We start from the raw sequence: 20,939 nt of genomic DNA on the forward strand, positions 1-20,939 counted from the left end.
TCCATAAAATCTGGCCAGCTTGTGTGGTCAGTTTTGTTTTCCTTACATTTTTAAAAAAGCCTCTAAAACCAGACAAAGGAATCTGTGTCCCTTCTACATTTTTTGTCATTGACAAATCTTTTGATTTCTCCATACTTTTCTATAGTAAAATTACATTTTATTTCACTGTTTTATTTTATTCCCCTGATTTTCACTGGTGTGAAGAAACAACTGAAAAAATCTTTCAAATGTAATGGGAAAAAAATGCACGTGTAGGGTCAGATCCTTCAAATCAAATTACAAATCTCATCTTTTTTCTCAACAACGACTTTAATCGTTTAAAGTTAACATCTAAGGTGATTATGCACGGTGAGAAATTAAGATCAGATTGGCATTCATGAAAATAAACTATCTTTTATTATGATGCAAAACATAACACTTCTACAGCAATGTTTTAGGAAAATGTGTGTCCAGGCGACCCAGTTGAAAATTACATTGAACCAGAATGAGTTCCTGCAAATAGTTGACACGATTTACAAGCTCTATAAAACATTTTTTTCAAAATCTATTTGCATGCATGCATGCATACATGAGATGGGAGAGAAATATAAAAAATAGATAGTCAGCAATAAAACTGATAGTATCTGATGTGGTGGGAAGAATAAATAAAGTAAAACCCTTTAAGAAAAAATCATTTTGAAGACATTTTGTCCATCCCAATCTTTGCACAGGTGGAGATAAATAAAAGGAAGGGACACTAGACGGTTACACTGAGATTTCCCTAATTCACACGTAAAATTGTACTCCTGATAAAGAAATAACATCTTTTAGGTACAGAACACAACCTGTTGGAGACATTGTGTTCAGAAAGGTAGCGTTTCTTTTTTTTTTCTTCTTCTTCTTCTTCCTGTAGGTTTTCCGTTTTTCCCGTAGCCTGTAAAACGCAGTCGGTCCCTGACATCAAGCGCTTTCAAATCCGCCTTTTGTTCTCGCCGTGGAGCTGGCCGTGGTTCTGAAATGAATCCTCTCAACTCGTGTCACATCACCGGGGATGAAGGGAACGTTCTCTGAGAGGGGCTGAAGGATGAAGAGGGTGGGGGGAACAGCAGCAGCAACAAACGTTATTTAAATGTTATTTGACGACACGCACAGAGACTCTCGGGGTTACACGCCCTCTCTGAGATTTGGGCAGCATGTAAACAATGAGCCCACATGACAGCGGGCTGCACACACCCCGGCACACATGCGCACACGCAGAGACTTCAAAGGAGTCACGATCTGGACGTGCGGGGCTCAAACCGCAAAAAAACACGACGGTGGTTATATTAAACTGAACCTATGCGAACAAATATCCCTCTTTTTCCATCAATTCCTTCATTTCCCTGCGCTACAGTTCCCCTTTAGCTCGTCTCGGAGGTTAAGAACCGCCATCTGCCGTCAGTCACCAAATCCGGTCTAAGCCTGTGCTGCAGTTGTTGCCGAGACCCGATTCTTACACAGTTGATCGGGTATTAATTGTTCATGCAAGTGCTTCGGAAACGTGATCTGTGTCATATACGCGCAGCGGCTGGAGGTTTGAAACCAACACTGACATCTGGTGACGAGCTTTATAACCCACACGATGACGGCAGAAGAGCTTTCATTATTAATATCCAGCGTAAGAACAGTAAACAGATGTTGCGTGAGTGGATTTTGCTGTTTTATTCGCTTTTAAAAGCAGATGCACGGAGTCAGAGCTTATAAATGTAGTGCGGAATACCTCAAACGCCCCAGCAGCAATAAAGGATTTACTAAAAGTAGCGCACGGATTAAATTAGGCTTTTGTGGCTGCTTTTAAACTGCATATTACCGCAAACACCTGGTCATAACTCGCATATGACGATATTTCTCCCTTGATTTTCACGTCAAGATATATGTATTTTATTAAGAACAGAGAAATTCGGGTATAAAATCATACATAGATTGCATCATAGCTCTTCATGTGCAATGACAATGAACTTTTTCACATGTAGTCATGACTAAACAACCTGCTTTGATGGGTTTCAATGGGATTTGATGTGCCAGAGGTCCTAAAGTGCCACCGTCTTATGACTTTTGGATGCATTCCTGCTCCAACAAACCCGAAACAAAATCCCCCTTACTGGAATGTTAGCGAGTTTTACAAAAACCTGGTTATCAACAGTTCCTTTGATTCAGGTGTGTTGGAGCAGGCATGCATCTAGAAGATGCAGGACAGTGGCGTTCAAGGTTCTGAGCTGCAGACCCTTGTCGTCGTTGTGAATAGGCCTTTTGCTTGCTTCCCTCGTTAATGCTTATTTCAAATAAAAATAAATTACACAAAGGTAGAGTCTGTTCACTAATTCAGTGTGGGTGGGGGGAAACCCACAAAAAGAATCTTATAGTAGTTTTTACCGTCTTACATGAGTCTCAAATCTATGACTTTGTTTTCTAAAAATCAATCAATTTCTCATCTAATTGTGATTGAAGACATCTTTAAAAAAAAAAAAAAAGAAAAAAGAAAAGTTTTAGTCAGTAAAAAAATACGCAACTGCAAAACTTAGAAAAAGCTACTTTCCTTTAGTGACAAATTCTAAACATTTTGCAGCAGGGAAATATATATATATATTTTTTCTGATGATGATTTGGGGAAATTTGCTCACAAACAAAAGAACAGCCTTGAATTTTTATGGAAGTCTGATTTTAATATGAACATACAGGATAGATTAAATCAAAAAGTAAAAGAAAATAAATAAATATTTGCATGTTACTGACTGAACAAAGCATTCGATCTCCAACAGCCTTCTTTGTTAAGCACAATGTTAAGATGTTTCTTCCAGTCGATCAGCAGGTTTGGACACATCTCAGTTGGTATTTTGGACATTTTTTTTCTGCTCTTAAACTCTTTAAACTCTTCGGGTTTACCAGATACCACTTGGCAACGCAAAGCCAAGCTGCTCCAGGATCCTAAAGTGATTCTTTTTAAGTTTTTTTTTTTTTAAATAAAAGTCCTAACTGGCAGCTTTGCCCGTCTGAGCCTAAAGATGAATACAATTGAAGGGCAATTTTGTTTACAGAGCCTATATAATGCAGTTTTTATTTATTGTTTTAATAAATAAAACAATTGTTTAATTGTTCAATTAAACAATTGTTTGTTTTGCTCATTTACTTTAGATATTGAAAATGTCTTCCAGTTCCAACATCAAATGAAATGAACGTTTGTTGATCTTTTAGAGGATGCATTTGCAATATTATGCCTTTTTCATTGCATTCCCTGAAAATGGTTTCAGAACGACAAAATGATTGTTTATTGCAGCGACTTCTGAGACAAAATATCGTCGAGCAAAATTTGGTTTCATGGGCCGGCCCTGGAAACACCAACCAAACTCGACACAAGCCAAAAACGACACTCAGGAAAACCTGGAAACGCCCAACTCCAAGTCAGATTTATTTTTTGCCCAGCCTGTCTTTGATTGTTTAGATTTTTCCCACTTTTGACACTCACTGTGGTTTCTGAAGTGTTGGAAACTCGGAGCTTGCTCAGCTTGCCGCTGCGCTCAGCATTCGTTACAGACCGTGAAGAGCCATCATCACCGGGAGCAGAGCAGGATTCAAAGAAGCCCTCACTTCCATCAGCTAACATGTGGCACAGCAGAGTTTTTTTTTTCTTCTTCTTCTTCCATCACATCAGACACATCAAAGTGGCTCTGGATCCCTGAGGATGAGAACAGGAGGGGAGGGAGGAGAGAGTAGTGTTAAAATTCAAGGAAAGCAGGTCTATTAAAAAAAAAACAAAAAAAAAAACATTATTTCTCACTTTGTCGTGCAAAACCTGTGCTATACATAAGCATCCTCTTGGTGAAAACACGTCAATTAATTGCTACACTTCTTTCAAAGAGTCTGTGATGAAAAAGATCCCAGAAAGGATCTGCTGACACCTGAACATGTGCCTCCTCATCTACTGTTCCCAATTAGTTTTACGATTTCGTTTCTCACACATAACTCTCAAAAAACCCCGATGTTTCCCATTTACTTTTATTAGCATGTACCTTTTTGTTTTTTTTTTAACAATCTCATCTGCTTCCGTTTTTTTTTTTTTTGTCATTATGTAGTTAAAGTAGTTCTGACTGCAGCTGATCTGTAAAACCCCAGCCTAACACAAGATCATTTTAATTATAAGAAATGTAAAGAAATGCAAAAGAACATCCTAAGGAGTTGCAGGATAACGTAATGATTACATCATTACCGGTTTGAATTTAAAATAAACGACCTGTTAAAACAGTTAGCGTCGATTTAGATCCTGGGTAAATCTATTTTATAACCTGTTCCTGTTTCTGAATAATTGGCTCTACTGAAAAGGTAATTTTGGTCATTTTCTGGGCTAATTTAACACATATGTCCAGAAACCTAAACTTTTATGCAACTAATTACAGCCAAACGAGAATAGCACGACAATTTGCTCGCTTCCTGTTGAGTAGAAAGTGATTTTTGTGGCCAAATTAAATGAGATCAATACACACACACACACACAGAAGTGTGCATTTGCTAAACTGCAAATCTAAAAATGTCAACTTAGGAGAAAATGCTCTATTTTTCCTCATGTAAAACAGCCAAACAGTAAAAAAAAAAAAAAATTAAACCTCTTATTTTCCAAGTTGTTCACGTCAACATTTTTAAGAGCTTTTTATATTTTTATTTTCTTAAGTCGTTTTAAAGTTGTCCTTACAGTTTGTTGACTAATTATCTGTCCGTTTCTAATATCTTGAGTGGACGATACATGGTTCAGATATTAAAAAGCAAAAGTTTAAATGTAAATATGTAAGAAGTAGAATTAGATTAATAATCTACCGTACAGCAAGTTTTCAAATAATTTTATTTTCGGAATAACCTTATTAGCGTTATGTTTTTCTGTCTGTCAAACTGTTGTCTTTGTTTTTTTTTCTCATAGATGAAACAACAGAAAATTAATAATTTAATGACAGACTTCTGGTAAAGTATCAAAAGATCCATTCAAAACTAGTTCTTGATGTTTGTTCAAAGTAGAAAAATACTGATCCATCTTAGTTTAAGAGTCTAGTTATTCCTTAAAGATATACACAGTAATGACCAAACTTCAGCAATGCTCTACCTGAACCCTGAGGTTTTAGAGGTCCTAAACTCTTTTGATCTCAAATTGTTTTTTAATGTACCTGCAGTGTATAAAATGTTTGAAAAGAACAGTTTAAGTTTTGATAAGCTGTGGTATTTAAATTTCTTAAATACATTATTTTCCAATCTCACGTTAAATTTAATCTAATCCCCAAACAAAAAGCTGCAGCAGCATTTCAGGTAGTTTGTTGCGTGGATAAACATTTCCAAAATGAAGTCTAAAACCTTGATATAACTTGTACTAAACTATCAACCTATTTTAGTTTGCATACTTAAATTAAACTTGTGTAACAAAACAAAAACTAGCTGTAGCCCAGCAGGCCACATCCTACTAAATAAGGCCCAGAACATTTGAAAATTCTCTAAAAAAAATAGTCTGGAGCTGGACTAAGAATGTGTAAAAAAAATGAAAATAAAAATAAAAAGCAGCTAAAGTTCAAGGCATCTGCACAATTTTTTATGTACAGTTAAGAAAAAGATTACCTCCCCTTTAAAATTTGAATTTAGAAAAAAAATTAAGAGGAAGAAAAAACATTTCTAATTGAACTAGTTTTAAAAAAGAAGCAGGAACACGGTGGTGGAAGTATTATGCTATTGGGTCAAAAATGGAGGGGAAAAAAAAGATCAGACCTTTTTATTGAGGCGTAGCAAAAACTACTGCTTAACTCGGTGCTGTTGTTCACAAAGCAGGACAGGGTCATAAAAATAAACCACAATGGTCTTAAATTTCAAACAAATCATTAAGCTAAACATTTCAAAGAGTTCGGAAAGAAAACTAGTGAGAGATCTCTCTAAAGTCCCCAGAACAACTGCTAAGATAATAATGAATGATTAAGTCAATTCAAGAAATAGTGTCAAAGATCATTCTGCGCAGGAACAGACTCAGCAGGAGAAAAACTCTGCAGAGGTGACACCTCCAAGCCAGACTGAAGTATGTTAAAGACAGCTTGAAGGAGCATTGTGTGTTGGAAGCATTTGTTTAGATGAGACCATGTTTTCAGAATGGAAAGGAGTCAAGTCTGAAGATTTAAACGAGACCTTTGCTTCCTTGAACAGGTTAGGGTACGTCTACGGACTTTACAAAAGTCCGTAGACGTACATTAAATTGTTTCCGTGCAAAATCATTCTTAGATAAGATTTTGCCTGTTTTGAGCTCCTTTCAGAATGAGCTGTCCCAAAGCTCTCCCAACTCAATGTTTACTATGTGAAAATGGCTGCAAACAGATGCTCAATTGTCTTCGAAAAGCAGAAGTAGACCAACAAAAATGCAGCAGTGGTTTCTGAATAGTAAGTTAACAAAGCACTTGTCTTTTTCAGTAGCTATTGTACAGCGCATAAAGTCGTAAAACTATTTAAAATTATCAATGAAATGTTTTTGAATAGAATTTGAAAACCAGCTGACCAAAGATCCTGGAGCTTAGCCCGGTTGCTAGGTGACGGGCTGGGCTAGGCTGGAGTTGCTAGGTAACGGCGCAGTGCCCGTAGAATGTGGCGCAATATTCTGGACGTTTATGAAACGGCTGATTTTTCAGACACCAAAAACATTAACTTATTGCCAAAAAACTAAGTTTTTTTTTTTTTTTTAACCTTATTGGTTTTCTAAAGAGCTTAGGCCGTTTCAGAAACAGTAGAAACCCAAATGGAAGTATAAAACCGCGCCAAATGTAAACGTTGTTCCCGATAGCAAACAACCGCTTTGTCTTCCTACATCACAACCACCGGAAACATGTCGCTTCACCTCAAAAACTACGCCTGCTGGGCAAATGTTGACGCTATAAGCAATGACATGAAGGAGAAAGTGAGATAAAAAATAAATTAAAAAATCAGTGCCAGAAGGTTATAAACTCTGAAGGACCTGGGGAGATTTGGTGCAAAAGAAGAACGGGGCGGGTTTCGACATTAGACGTGTCAGAAACAAACGACTGCAGGCCAGAGAAGTTAATAGATTTAACTCGTTTCGTGTAACCTTTTTATTTATGCGCGTAAAAAAAAAAAAAAAAAAAAAAACAGCAGTCAAAATCTTTATGAGGGGGAGGTAATAATTTAAATAACTGTACCCTCCGTCACATTAGAAAAGTCCCTGGTGTATTATTTAAAAAAAAAAAAAAAAACTAAGTCCAAATTTAAAACAAACAAAGCGTAAAAGTTAAGAGAAAGGAAACAACACACATTTCAAACTCAGATTTTTATTAGTCAGTACAATGAAATAAAAACTGATAATATCTTCACCTCCTGCAGATATTTACTCCTCGGGGATGTTGGTGATGAACGATGAAGGAACAAAAAAACACCTGACGCCTCCCACCTTTCTCGATTTGCGGCGTTCTCCTTTTGAGAAACTTAACTGAGATGTAAAACTTATCACTGAAGACATCTTGGCGCACTGGCTGAAGGAGCGAGCATGGCTTCACAAATAGGACATTTCCAAGTTTGAACAATGAAAAGAAATAACGATTAACCAACTATGTTGTCGGAAAAGGCAACGTAATATTTTTTCTTTAAGCACACCAAAATGAATTAAAGTGGGATTTAAGTTAATATTTGACAAAAATAACTACCGCTATACTGCGGATTTGGAAGGCAAGCAGTTAAAACCTCTCGACGGGAACTAAATTAGAGGAAAACAATATGACAGCAACTACATTTTCTGCTAGCTGGTAGCAAAATTAATGGTCAATAGGCCTGGAGGAACAGAAATATGAGGGACGGTCTGTGAGGAGTAAACCTACAGCTGACTGCGTGTGAACTGATTCAATCTAACCTTTATTAAGCTAACGATTTTTACAAGTTGAACATTTAATGCGGTGACTCATACTGGAACAAAAACAACACAAAAACTGAATTATATACGTATATATTTATATATCCACCTCTGATTTTCTTTAATCTTCTGTCTTCACAGCTCAGCAGCCTTCTCGGAGCGTCCCGGGATCTTGTCCGTTTTTCCCTCTTCGCCGCCATTTTTTTCCTTCTCGGTTTCTTAGCTTCTGAACTGTCCGTTGATGCCCACTTGGATCTGCACAGCTTTAACAGAGTTTGGACTTCAACTCTCTTGACTAGCTACTGATTCAAGTCGGAGCGGTCAGTACCGCGGGGGAGGGAAGGGTCTTTTTGGAGGGAACATCGGACCCCCTCCTCTCGGGCCGGGCCGCTTGCCTCTGAATCTCGGGTCGGGGCCGTTGAAACGGGGGAAAGGCGCGCGAGGCGGGCCTCTGGGGGGCGGATGCCGGGCTAAGTGTGGGGGCCGAGGCGGAGGGGGCCGCTGGATAGGGTGGCGCATTTCGTGGCGAGGAGGAGGCGGCCGCCTCGGCGCGAACTGACGGGGAGGAGTGGGGTTGTGCTGCTCATGGGCAAAGTAAGGGTCCCTTGGAGGGGAGAGCGGGGGAGAGAGGTGCCCTCCGCCTCGTGGGTACGGGTGAGGAGGACGAGGACGAGGAGGACTCCCAGGTCTGAAATACGCATCATCAGGTGGATAGTAGGGATCATCATGGAGGAAATGCTCATCATCATGGTAATGCATTTCCTCCTGGTGAGGTTGCTGCGGGCGATGCGGGTCATGGAACAGATCATCCGGGTGATGCATTGACGTATGCTGATGGTCATGAACCACCATGTTGCTGAAGCTGTCGCCTCTGCTCCCGATGTTGGGTGCAGGCTCCTGCTGTGGGGGCTTCATCAGACCACCCACCGGGTGCGTCAGCAGGGGTTTGAAAGTAGGTGGCGGTGGTGGGGGCGGTACTTTTGGGACTGGAGGAAGAGTAGCTCTAAAGAAAGCAGGGGCAACGGGCGGAAGCTGCTCCGGAGTTTGCTCTTGTTGGTAGGGGTACAGTCCTGTTGTGTTGTCTCTAAGTCCCGGCGCCAACATGTTGTAGCCGCCAGGCTGCCGAGAGCTCCCGTCAGGGTGGGGATCACCAAACCAACTCTGTTCATTTGCCCTCTGAAAGCCCTCAATTGTCTGTGAGCCCCCAGCGCCACCTGCAGCTCCAGGCCCTCCTGGATGCATGGCAACATGTTGGTAATGTGCAGCTGGCGCAGGAATCCCGCTCTCCACCATCTCCTGATTGCCAAAGGGGAAGGGCTGGAAGACCTGCCCGTTTTGAGCCAAGCCTGGCCGCGGGTGAGCTACATGTCGGGGGTTGTTGAGGTTCTTATTCTCAAATGCTACAGGAAGAGCATTGGCTGCTTTGTCAACAGATGACATATTCTTCCCAGAAGGGAATGGGACCGCCACCGGCTTGTCCATGATCTCATCTTGAGTGGGAGTGCCTCCTCCCTCGTCCCTCACTGGCGTTCCCTCCTGGTTGTCTGTGCCAGTTACTGGGCTAAAACTCTCCCCTCGCACAGCCGGGTTTGTTGGAAAACTCTGGTCGAACGCACTGAACACGGGATTCCCCTGCAGGAAGTTGTGTATTTTCGACTCTAAGCTCGAAGAGGAAATAGACAGTTCTGGATCTGTACTCAAATCCATGTCTCTGTGCAGAGCCTGGACCAGGGCAGAGGCTTTAGGGGTCGGTTGAGAGTTCTGCTGTGCAGGTGGTGGAAAGGAGAGAGACGCGCTCCGAGGAGGTGCTGCTGATGCAGATGAGGATGGGTGAGAGGAAGCAATCTTGCCTGGAGGGAACGGGTCCGGAGATAGTAGAGGAGTGACACCTAGATGAAAAAAGAGACACGGAGAGAGAACACAAATGAGCATTTACCGCAAGTTTACTGCTTTCAACATGAAATCTAAAATAAAACAGATGATGACCAACCCTTCAAACTGCTTTGGCTCTGAACTTTGGACAGGGCACTCAGAAGGTCTGCAGGACTCACATCCACCTTGGAGAGGATGTTCACCAGGGAACTGGCATCCTGAGGGACTAACGGAGCGGAGGGTTTGGGTAACAATGGTGGAGCTGCAGGACGATTCTCCACTGCAGCTGCTGCAAGACAGAACAGGCAGGACAGTCAGTTACACTGTTATGACAACGCATATTTATATTTGTCTGTAAATACAGATGTGTGTGTGTATTTGTATTTATTTGTCGTTTTACCTGTTTTTCATTTTGATTATTCTTAAATGAAAAAAAACGTAACACTTTTGCAATAAGTAGGAATGTGGACATTGTGAAAAATATGCAAAAAAAAAAGAAAAAATATAAAAGCATATGATTGGCAACCTTAATGGCAAGAAAAGTATGTCTAAATGAATACTTAATCTAATTTTGTTGTGGAAATTCAATACAGTTGCTATACAAAACATGGAAAGACTGCTAAAAGCTGCATTTTTTATATGTACATTTAAAACACAAGTTGTCATTTTTAGCTAAAACATCACAAAAATGAAGCTTAAAAAAACACACACAAAAAACAACCAGTACTCACTTGTAGTCTTCATGACTGGGCCCAAGCTGTTGAGGATGGAGCCAATTTTACCCAAATCAACACTTTCCAAGGCAGCTACAGAAACGGCTGCAAGAGGAGCTGCAGAAGCAGCTGCAGGAGCAGACGCAGGAGCAGTTGAAAGGATGTTTGTGGGAGCATCTGCAGGTGAAGGGATGAGCGGAGGAACGGTTGAGGAAGCGGTTGTTGGGATGGTCGCAGGAAGAGCTGCAGGAACTTCTGCAGGAACAGCTGCAGAAGAAGCTGCAGGAGTTTTTAGCTGCGGCCCGGTTGCTGCTGACGGCTCACTCTTTGCAGGGATTGGAGTAGACACCGCTGGCTGGGTGAGGGATTGTTTTTGCTCCTCAACTGAAATGAAAGAGGTGATAGAAAATATCCAGTAATGAAGCAGTAAAGGCATTTTACACACCCAGCAAGGTCTTTACTTTTTTTCTTTTTTTTAAAAAACAATGTAGCTGAGATATTCATTTTATATTGTACACAAAGTCCACACGAACCTGTTGAATTACACCAGAGGGCATTGTTATAAACATGCCAAACCCATAGGGGGCAGTGTAGCACAAAGCTAAAACTTATGGCAGCCCTTGAAAACAAACACAACTTCCTCTTATGAATGAAATATGGAACCTGGAGGTAAAAACATAAATGAAAAATAAGAAAGCAAATAAACAAAATCAGAACCTCTCTAATAATCGCCAAACAATAACAGTGGTCACACGTGTGAAGTCAGCGCAACATTATTTGTTGCAGAAGGTAATGAGCGGACATCTAAATCTCAGGTTTCCAATGTAAACACATAAACGCAAATAAGGAGAATTGTCACATCTTCAGTTTGGCTGGAGTTTTTATGAGTAATTGTTTTTAGTGACATTAAACGTAATTCATGAGTGCATGTAAAATTTATTCGGTTTCCAAGACATTCGGCCACGTGTGGAGAAAACCTGAATGCATCATTGTACATTAGCTTCCATAAATTAAATCACACAGGTAACTAAAAACCGTTGTACCTATGATCCCGCCACTGTCCATTTCGTCCTCAGAGAGCTCCATGTCCTCCACTTCCCGGTTGTCGTCCTCCCCAATGGGCTCCGCTTGTCTCGGGGACGCTCCGGGAGAAGACAGAGGACTTGGTGCCGGAGGCTCGGCGTCGTCCTCCATAACCGAACCGTCCAGGTCTGGATCAGGGTTAGCCAAGTCCAGGCCATGGAACGGAGACTCGGATCCGGTCGGGGACGGAGCGTCTGCGGTAGGGGAAGGTATGGGCGACTCGTCCAGGTCCGGCAAGGTGGACTTCAGGGCGTCCAGCTTACGTTTGAGGTGGGAAACCCGGTTTGCGAAGGTTTGGTAGGCCTGAAGAAAACAGAGACAGTTATCATTTATGAACAAACTTACAGAAATTACTCAGTTTGGGAGTGGCTTACAAATATGACAATAAATCTTCATTCCTTTGACATTTTAATATAAGCATAAAACAGACACCTGACATCTAAGACATTAAATACTTACATTAGCAACAATCTTGACCTCTTTGTACTGCATCTCGTAGAAGATGTCCGCATTCCCAAGAGCTTCAAGAAGCGCAGGGCCAGTTTTGCTTTGTTTCTCAAAAAACTTGACAAACTCGTGCAGCTGAGCGCTTCCCTCCTCAAAGTCTCTGGAGAACTTTTTTCCTCCTGCTTTATCTGCAAGAATGGATCACAAAAGAGTGATTGTGAGGAAAACATGACTGAATTTTGAGGTAAAAACCGTCTTAGATTGTGCAGCACTGAATGTAGGCACCTTTGAGTTTCCTGAGAGCTTCGGAGCTGAAGATGTCCACCCTCATGGCAGCCAGCTGTTTTTCTCTGATGTCAACTTCCTCCAGAGATTTCTTGTACTTGGTCAGCTGGTCGATAAAGGCTTGAGGCTGAAGCAGGAGGAGTCGCATTCTCAGATCGATATTTAGGTTAAATGGACACAGAAAGGTCTACTGTGCTTATGGAGGTCTCACTCACCACAAACTCAGCAACAACCTTGGATCGCAGATCAGCTTTAGACTCAACTGGAGCTTTAAAAACATGGAAATTAACAAACTGGACTTAATAACTCATATTTGTAGCAGCACACATCAATCACAATTACATTTAACACAGATATGAAAAAAGATAAAAGTATAAGCGCATTAGAGCTTTATTGGGCCTGTCACGATAAATTTTGCTGGATGATAAATTGTCCCAGCAATTATTGTGATAAATGATAATATTGTTTATCACAATATGATTTTTTTTTAAGTAATATGCTGATACTAGCAAAACTGTCCTCTCAAACAGCAATAAACTTTAATTTTTGAAGACTAAAATACTGAAAATGGAGGATATTTTAAGTATCCAAAGCAGAATTTATCAAGCAATTCATTGATAAATTGCTTATTGCAGCAGGCTAAGGCAATATGGAATTAGAATTTTACCGAAATATCTTGTGGTATTTTAGCACAATAACGATAAAAATTCAAAAACTATTTGTTACGTCTCTATAGGTAAATGTAACTGCGCTCTCTTGGAACAAATAGTGGAGAAAGCACCAAAAATAAAACTGCCAATCATACTATTGTTTTTGTTTTTTTTAATTTAACATCATTAATTGAAATGTGTTGATACAACAATAAATCAAAACAATTAACATGGTGAGAAATTTTCCATGGTAAATGATGAACGGTACGATACGAGTAGCCAAATTTAGAGTTTGGACGATTAATGCTGCGCTCACTTTTTTGCTCCACAGGCGTCTCGGGAGGCGACTCTTCTTTGACCAGGACATTCCTGAGATCAGAGACCAGCGTCCCTGAATAGACGTCCCTCTCCTCCCAGATAGTCAGGATCCTCTCCACGGATTTCATCGTCTTGGGGTCGCCCTCGAGTCTGGGGAGAAAACAGAGAGGCGAGACCAAAACAACAGTGAGGGATGTTAGAGCTGTAACGAGTACAGACCATTTTTACTCACAATGTGGAAGTCATTTTACTGGGATTGTTTTTTAATCAACTCCGTCAATCATACCAGGTTCAAAATTGTTGGTTAAAACCAAGATGGACATTTTAGGACCTGGCATGTGTCCTTCAGGGCGTTTTCACACCTGATGGTCCGGCAAACTCGGTTCGATTGGGGAACAAAGTTACAATATTTGTTACATACATTTTCAGTATACATCTCATATCTTCTGATTTTTATTTTGCCATGAGTTTTGTGGTGGGAAATTTTATTATCTGATGTGTTCTTCATACAACCTCACAATGACATTTTACAACACAATCTCCTCTTCTGATCGTAAAAAAACGTGTTGCTTTTTTGTATTTATGATGCAAAATATTACAGACAAAAAGCTTTTTCATGTTTCGACTTATTTAAAAAGTGTTCGGTTGAGAAGGTCAAACTAGTCTAGCACGACTCGTCCGCCATGGAAATTGCATTAGCAAATTGTTCCCCTCTGGTGTATTTTTCTTAACCTCAATGAGGTTTGTGAGCGCCTACCATCAGTTCCAGCCTTGCTGTGCAGGAGGAAACATCATCCACATTTTTATTTCTAGAACAAATTTCACAATCAACCAGGGGAAGAGAGTTTTTTCTGCAGAACCCCGACAACGTCCGGTCTTCTTTGTTGCCAAAAACGACTTACTTGACCAGCTGGAAGGCGTCCGGCAGCACCTCGGCAAACGCGGTGCGGTAATTGATGGCGTTCTTCCTTTTGCAATTCTGAATGACGTCGTTGGCGAGGTACAGCAGGTTCAGTCTGTGGGAGGCGTTGGCTGCAGAGAAAAGAACAACATTAGTGTGACCAAAAGAAACTCGTCCTTTTAAAAACACTGAACTGCTTTCAGAATCCCCAATCTGCCAACGGTAACTACTGAATCAGAATCAGAAAATCTCATGTAGTCCATATGACATAATATATTATTTGATCTGGACTGGCAACAGATCAAAGATGAAAACAAATGTGATTTAATGAAGGAAAAAAAAAAAGAATAAAGAAATGTGAATGTAGAGGTTTGATGTAGGGATGAGCAATAAAAGTGATGAAAAATAACTACTTATTACTTTTTTATGAGGTAACTGGTGTGGCTGTGATAGCATGATGCAGCCACAATAACCCACAAACACAAATACTGCTCCTGAGAAACATTCCCATTTGTAATATGCATCTTTTGGACACCAGTCATAGAAAAATTAGATTTCTTTTTTACCACTAAACTGCATACACTAACATCATTTAATCATATTTTCACATTTATTGCCATTTACTAACATTCTCATTGAACAAACAGTTGGAAAAAATAGTGAAACTAGAAAATCCGAACAACATGGAGACTTTGGTTGCTTTTAAACATCAATAATTAGACTTTATTGTGATAAAAAATAAATCTAAATTCTCATCATGATAAGACTTAATCATGAAAAATTATAAACAATACAATAAATGCCCACTAACCAGTAATAGACTATTGCTTAGTGTCCCTACACAAAGAAAATTTGAAATTATTTGGCTAAAAAGTTGTAACAAATCAGTATTTTTAGTCCCAATTTACTAGCTACATTTATTATTTCTAAAAAAAACAAAAAAAAAACACTAGAAAACACATTGTTTCATTATAAATTAATAAATATTTAATCAGTGGTTGTATTGTGGGTTTAATATAAATAATTTTAAACAGAGAATTATTTTTTTCAATTTTATCAGAACGTTAAACTACAAGGTCATGTAAACCCAAACTCAACAATTTACAGAAAAGTGGTAACATTTCCACAAACAGCATAAAAGCCATAAGGTTTAAGATAGACGTGATATTTTACAAAGAGAGTTTAAAATCCATTATTTGTTTACCAGTTTCATGCACAGAAACAAATCAGAAATCAGAAGGAAAGAAATGACTAGAAATTCAGGAATAAGAAGTTTGTAAAAAGCAAAAGTTTTAATACATTCAAATACTCTGTCACAGTTTCCAAAGGTTTAAGTCTTTTTTTTACTGAGAGGCCTAAAGAGTAACTGAGTTTTCTACAGTAATATGAAGCACAATCAAGCTTGAAACTGCAAATTGTTGTCCTGTAGCTACACTTTTGTGTTTTGATCCAAAAAAAGCAGAAAATCCAGCATTTTAATGCCTCAAATGATCAAAACACTTGCAAGTAGTAACATTTCCAAGGTGAATTATCAAGCAATGTTTTATTATAATCTTGCTAGTAGAAATAGTGACCGTACTCGCAGAACGGCAACTCAAAACGACAAGTTCAGGATGCAACAAAAGTGACCAAAACACCAGATAATTCAACTGTAACATCTTCACTTCACTTTTAGACACGATGAAAAATCAGCTCTGGTTTCACCAAAAGACCGTTTAATGAAGTGGATATCTGCACTTGTAACTCTGACATATAAACTGCACAAACACAAATACATTTGAGGATAAAGGGACAAAAAATAATAATAAATAAAAGCAATAATTTGGTGTGCACAATTAAACAATTAGCTGAAGTACCTTTTATTGAAGTCCAAGAGTCAGATTTTTTTAAATCTGATTAACCGTTAGGGACAAAAGGATAACTGGGTTGAATAATTACAATCATAAAAAGTTCTTAGGTAAAATGAAATTTCCACAAATGTAAAAACTCCACAGCGTCTTAGTAAAACAGGAACCTTTAAAGCACCAAATGTTACGAGTAGCTATAAATTAGAAATAAAAATAGATTAAAAATGTAAAATGTGTCAACTGTGGAATTTTTTTTTTTCAAATTAATTGAAAACAGTAATCAAGCCTTTAAACTATCGTATAATAAGGGCAATAATAAAAAAAAAAATCAAGATCTTTATCTACTTGACTCAGACGTTTCAAAACAAATTTCATCTGAATATAATTTTTTTTTTTTTAGATGCCTCAAAATGAGAAGCTTATAGCTATGAGACGAAACAAAATAATGTAGGAGAAAATTCTGATGAAGGGTTTAATTTCAGATTTTTATAAACTAGAGATATCCTAAGTCTCAATTTATACAGTTTAAATTAGCTGAGCTGAGTCATAAATCAATTAAATCTTCTCTTTTTCAAGATTTAATGTTTGGAAAATCTGGATTTTTCTTTTTTTTTTTTCAACCAACGCTCTTCTTGGATTTCCATAATTCAGACTGATGTTAGCACACCCAACAACCACCATCTCGTTTGACAAGAATATTTACCAGCTTCTGTTTATTTTGACTCTGAATTCAACTTTTTTTTAAAAGATATTTTCTGTCATTTGTATTTTTTTTTAAAGGAAAGAAATGAGGCGAAAAAAGCCGTTAAAATTGGAAATCAAATTTGGTGTAAAACGTTAGACAAATCTGAGATTTTATTTTTAAGCCATACCTTTTAAATGGTTAATGTATAAAACAGTGGTAGATGTAAATATAATGGTGATGCTATGATCTGTGCACAAAAACAATACAAGACTAACTTCAAAGTAACATTTTATCAATATGCAGAAGCTAAAAAGTAAATAATTCCTTACTATTGGTGAAACAGTACTTGTTCTATTGGCAGGTAAATTAACATATGGAAAAAGTGTCTTGTTATAATTGAAATAATCTGCCAATGGAACAAGTACTTTTTCACCAATATTAAGGGATTATTGACTTAAAACAAGCCTCTATATCTTGCTAAAAAGCTTCTTTTAAGTTAGTTGTGTCTCATTTCAAGTTTACTAAGATATTTGTACTAGAAGCTAGACCAAACTACTTGGTAAGATTTTGTGGTTTTACAGTCAAATCAATGGAAAAAATATATATATATTGGGATCAGAGAAATCAGGCCCTGCTTCAAAATGTTGACTTGTTTTATTGCATTTTTTATTTATTTATTTGGTGAAAGCCTCCTTGTCATCACCCTAATCTTTAGCTCTGACTGGCTGGAGAGCTACAAAAAAAAAAAAAAAAAAATTACTTCCAGGGAGAGAAAGCATGTTGGTAACTTTAGATCAACATGAAATGATCGATTCAAAAATAATGTTGTTATTGCAGCTTTTTTATGCTTTTCTCTGCTTTCAAATGAGCCACACCAGATAAATGTTGAATCAGAGGTAGAAAAAGCCAGGAAATTATTTATTGTGGTCTTAGTTTTTCCACATCATAAAAACCCGAGATTTTAAAAGTGTTTTGCAAAAGTTTTGTATTCACCATAGATGAAACGACTCCCTCTCAGACCTGAAAAGGCCTTTTCATTTAAATGATGTTGTAATTATCGTATGTACACTTCTTTTTCTGGAGAGAGAAAAATTATTTGGGTGGAACCAGATAATTGGGATTTCCAGAAGATGAAAAGCTTTTCTCTTTTCAAACAGGAGTTTATCATTTGTGGATAAATTGTACAATACAGAAAGAAAGTATGAAAACAAGTAAGTCAAAAACAGCAATATAAAGCTACACAATGTATTTTACAGACATAAAACAGAAAAATGTTTATTTTTTTTCATGAAATATTGATAACAAAAGCCTAACAGAATCAATGACTAATTTAGTGTAATCTGTAATTGCTTTGCGTTCTGCCATCCCTCAACTTCACAAACTTCATCAAAAAGCCATTTTCTGAAACTTATTCATCTTTCAAAAGTATTTATCTTACACCAGTCAGTAGCTTTACGGAATCATAATTGACCATTTTCACCTTAAAATAATCAGGAGCTGGTGGCTTTCGTACAATCTGGTGAAGATATCGTCACATTAAAAAGCATCTTGACATGTTAATGGGAATTTACTATTTTCCAGTCGATTTAGGGGTTCACTCAAACATCCCTACGTTTTAAACTGAGAGGACATGTTCGTTTTTTTAGTAAGTGATGGTTACCGTCGGGCAATATTTCGCCGCTGTTGCTTTTATCATCAAAATGTTCTCTCCACTCTTTGAAAGCTTTTACAACTTTTACTAAAATCTGTTAGTACATTTGAACATAAAGAGAGGAAAAAGTCCAACCAACTCTAATGAAAAAAAATAAAATAAAATAAAAAATTACAGTTTATCCATGTCCTGAAAACGGCCAGAGCCAAAAACTGTTAAATTCTGATCTTTGGCCAGTCAACCAGTGCCTTACTAAAACAAAGACAATAATTAACTGTACCTTGACTCCTCAACTAAAGACAAATATGTGCTTACCAGAAACAACTGAGTGACTAAATGACACCAATATTCATTGATAATCATACATTGGGAATAAATTAATGATTTGGAAAAACCTGAGTTCTCAAGCAGCACTTTAAACAGTTTTGTTTTAAAATGCAAGTCGTGCACCGACTCCTGATTCAAATCATAATTATACGAAACCCAAATGAATCGTTCTTGTCAAAACTATTTTCAAACGCTCCAACAAAACCAACCTGATTTTAAAATGTTTATGCTGTAAAAGCAACCAGAGAGTCTCAACATGCTACCACTAAAAAGGTCTTCTTTAAAAAAAAAAAAAAGAAAAAGAGCCGATCTGATCCTCTCCCCTGGACAGCTGTCACATTACCTGTGATCAACAATGGTTCACCTCAGAACTCATCAATCAGAAAACCATTTAGCAAACCCATATTAAAAAAACAATAACATCTCAGCACATCATAAAGAAGCAAAAACGCATCTTTTAAAATTTCTGCTTGGAAATTGGAACAATCTGTGTTGTTATTGCAAGTTGCAGGTAATAATTGTCCAAAACATACAATTGTTTTGTGCACACCCTCATACACAGAGCTACTCCGGAAGACGTCCTGAGATTATAAATTATTAGACCAAATTTAAAACATTTGCAAAGTCTTGCAAGAAAAACACTGTATGCACCGAAAGGAAAATTACATTACATTTTTATGGATTATGCAACTTGGTTCTCACCACTAACACACAGACTGACTGAACACATTTTTATTTATTTTTTTTTTACCTAGATGATTTATTTTCAAAAATCCTCATGTTACAGTGGCTCTGGAGGTTTGGATTAGATCATCCCAGAGATTATCTAAACAGCCAGGTAATCCTGGGCAAAAGTGGAACAAGCTCAGAGGACAGGACAGATGTATAAATAAGAGAATAAGTGTCTAAACTTTCCATCTTTCTAGTAATGTGACAGGAGCTGGACACTGTCCCGATGAGGTGAGGGTTGGATAGACGGAAAAAATGGATTAGTGGATGGACAAACAGGTAAGATGGTCAACAATTAGACAAATCCTTTCAGTGCACATCTTACAGTTTGGTCTCAAAGACAAAAATACACTTATCTATAAATCACTGACTGGCTCAGCACCAAAACACATTAAAGGCCTGTTGTCGTCATGTCACGTTTCCAGAGACTCAAGTCTTCTGGTTCTGGTTCTGCTCTGCATCCCCAAGATCAGAACCAAACATGGAGAAGCAGCATTCAGCTTCTATGCTCCACGAATCTGGGACAAACTTCCGGAAAACTGCAAAACTACTGAAACACTTAGTTTCTCTAAATCGAGGCAAAAACACTCATTTGGTTGATGATGTTGCCTTAATAATAGATGGAACATCATTTATTTTAGTCTATTCCAACTTTCCCCCGTTATATCACTGCAGCGTAATGTTTTTGCTTGTTTGTCGAATGTTTTGTTTACATCTTGTAAAGCAATTTAAATTGCCTTGTTATTGAAAATCAACTTGCCTTGTGCATTTTATCTTTTGAAAGTGATTCAGACCAGAAAAACACCTAATGAAGTTCGAGACTGTAGAAACATAGTGTAAGTAACTTGGACTTTAAGCAAGAACTGACGAATGCTAGTAACTCTTTAAAAGCGGTGAAATAGCCCTTTCCTGAAGTAAACCTTAAAGTAGATGCAAACCTTAGCCTAATCTTTACACAATGCAATCGTTTCATTGATAAAACCAGTTCCGATCAGGTAAAGTGGGCTTCAGGCAGGTGGTAAAGCTACTCACATTTCCTCAAACACTTCATCCACTGGCGCACAATGAGGCTGTGGTACTTCTTGTTGTCTATGCACCATGTTGACAGTCCCTGGATGGAGTCCATCGTGTTGGTCAGACCTCTGAACCTCTTGTCCAGTGTGGCTTCCAAAGATCCTCCTGTTCCTGCTGCCATGTCCACAGAAGCCAATCTCTATCACTCCAACATTAACTTAGCTTGGGTTAGCACTTAGCTTAGCATGCTAGCTCAACCTTACACAAACAGCATCGCGTTCAAAAGCCGCTCGGCAGCCTCCCGCTGTAATTTCACACAAAATTAAAATTCGGCTTAGTTCTTTTTAATCCTCTCTTCCTGTTTAAAAGTTATCCAAAGTGAGATTCCTTCCCAGAGATAATTTGTCAAATCATTTAACACTTATGGTTAAAACTTAGCGCCTTGTGACATCCTGGTACACGGACAAACACTTCCGAAACACGCCATCTGTAGCGCCCCCTGGTGTATAGGAATGTAATATTAAATATGGAG

The 20,939-nt window shown here is 38.3% G+C and overlaps 1 protein-coding gene across 2 annotated transcripts; it reads right to left on the minus strand.

Annotated features, from left to right (window-relative positions):
• Positions 1-874: 874 nt before the first annotated feature.
• rprd2a (regulation of nuclear pre-mRNA domain containing 2a) lies at positions 875-20,902 on the minus strand. Of its 2 annotated transcripts, XR_001663272.1 has the most exons (12): positions 20,426-20,902; positions 14,156-14,285; positions 13,252-13,403; positions 12,501-12,553; positions 12,286-12,412; positions 12,013-12,188; positions 11,514-11,856; positions 10,489-10,854; positions 9,876-10,046; positions 7,995-9,774; positions 3,482-3,691; positions 875-1,056 (listed from the first exon to the last, which is right to left on the minus strand). XR_001663272.1 is itself a non-coding variant. In XM_007561474.2 (10 exons), exons 1-10 carry the CDS (start codon positions 20,586-20,588, stop codon positions 8,207-8,209), a joined length of 3,249 nt encoding a protein of 1,082 aa, XP_007561536.1. In that variant the 5' UTR covers positions 20,589-20,902; the 3' UTR covers positions 7,295-8,206. The 2 variants fall into 2 exon arrangements, 1 of the variants encoding a protein (XP_007561536.1); XM_007561474.2 differs by lacking the exons at positions 875-1,056; positions 3,482-3,691 and having other exon boundaries at positions 7,295-9,774.
• Positions 20,903-20,939: the final 37 nt, after the last annotated feature.

The sequence above is a fragment of the Poecilia formosa genome, unplaced genomic scaffold, assembly GCF_000485575.1.
Source record: "Poecilia formosa unplaced genomic scaffold, Poecilia_formosa-5.1.2 Scaffold127, whole genome shotgun sequence".
NCBI lineage: Eukaryota > Metazoa > Chordata > Actinopteri > Cyprinodontiformes > Poeciliidae > Poecilia > Poecilia formosa.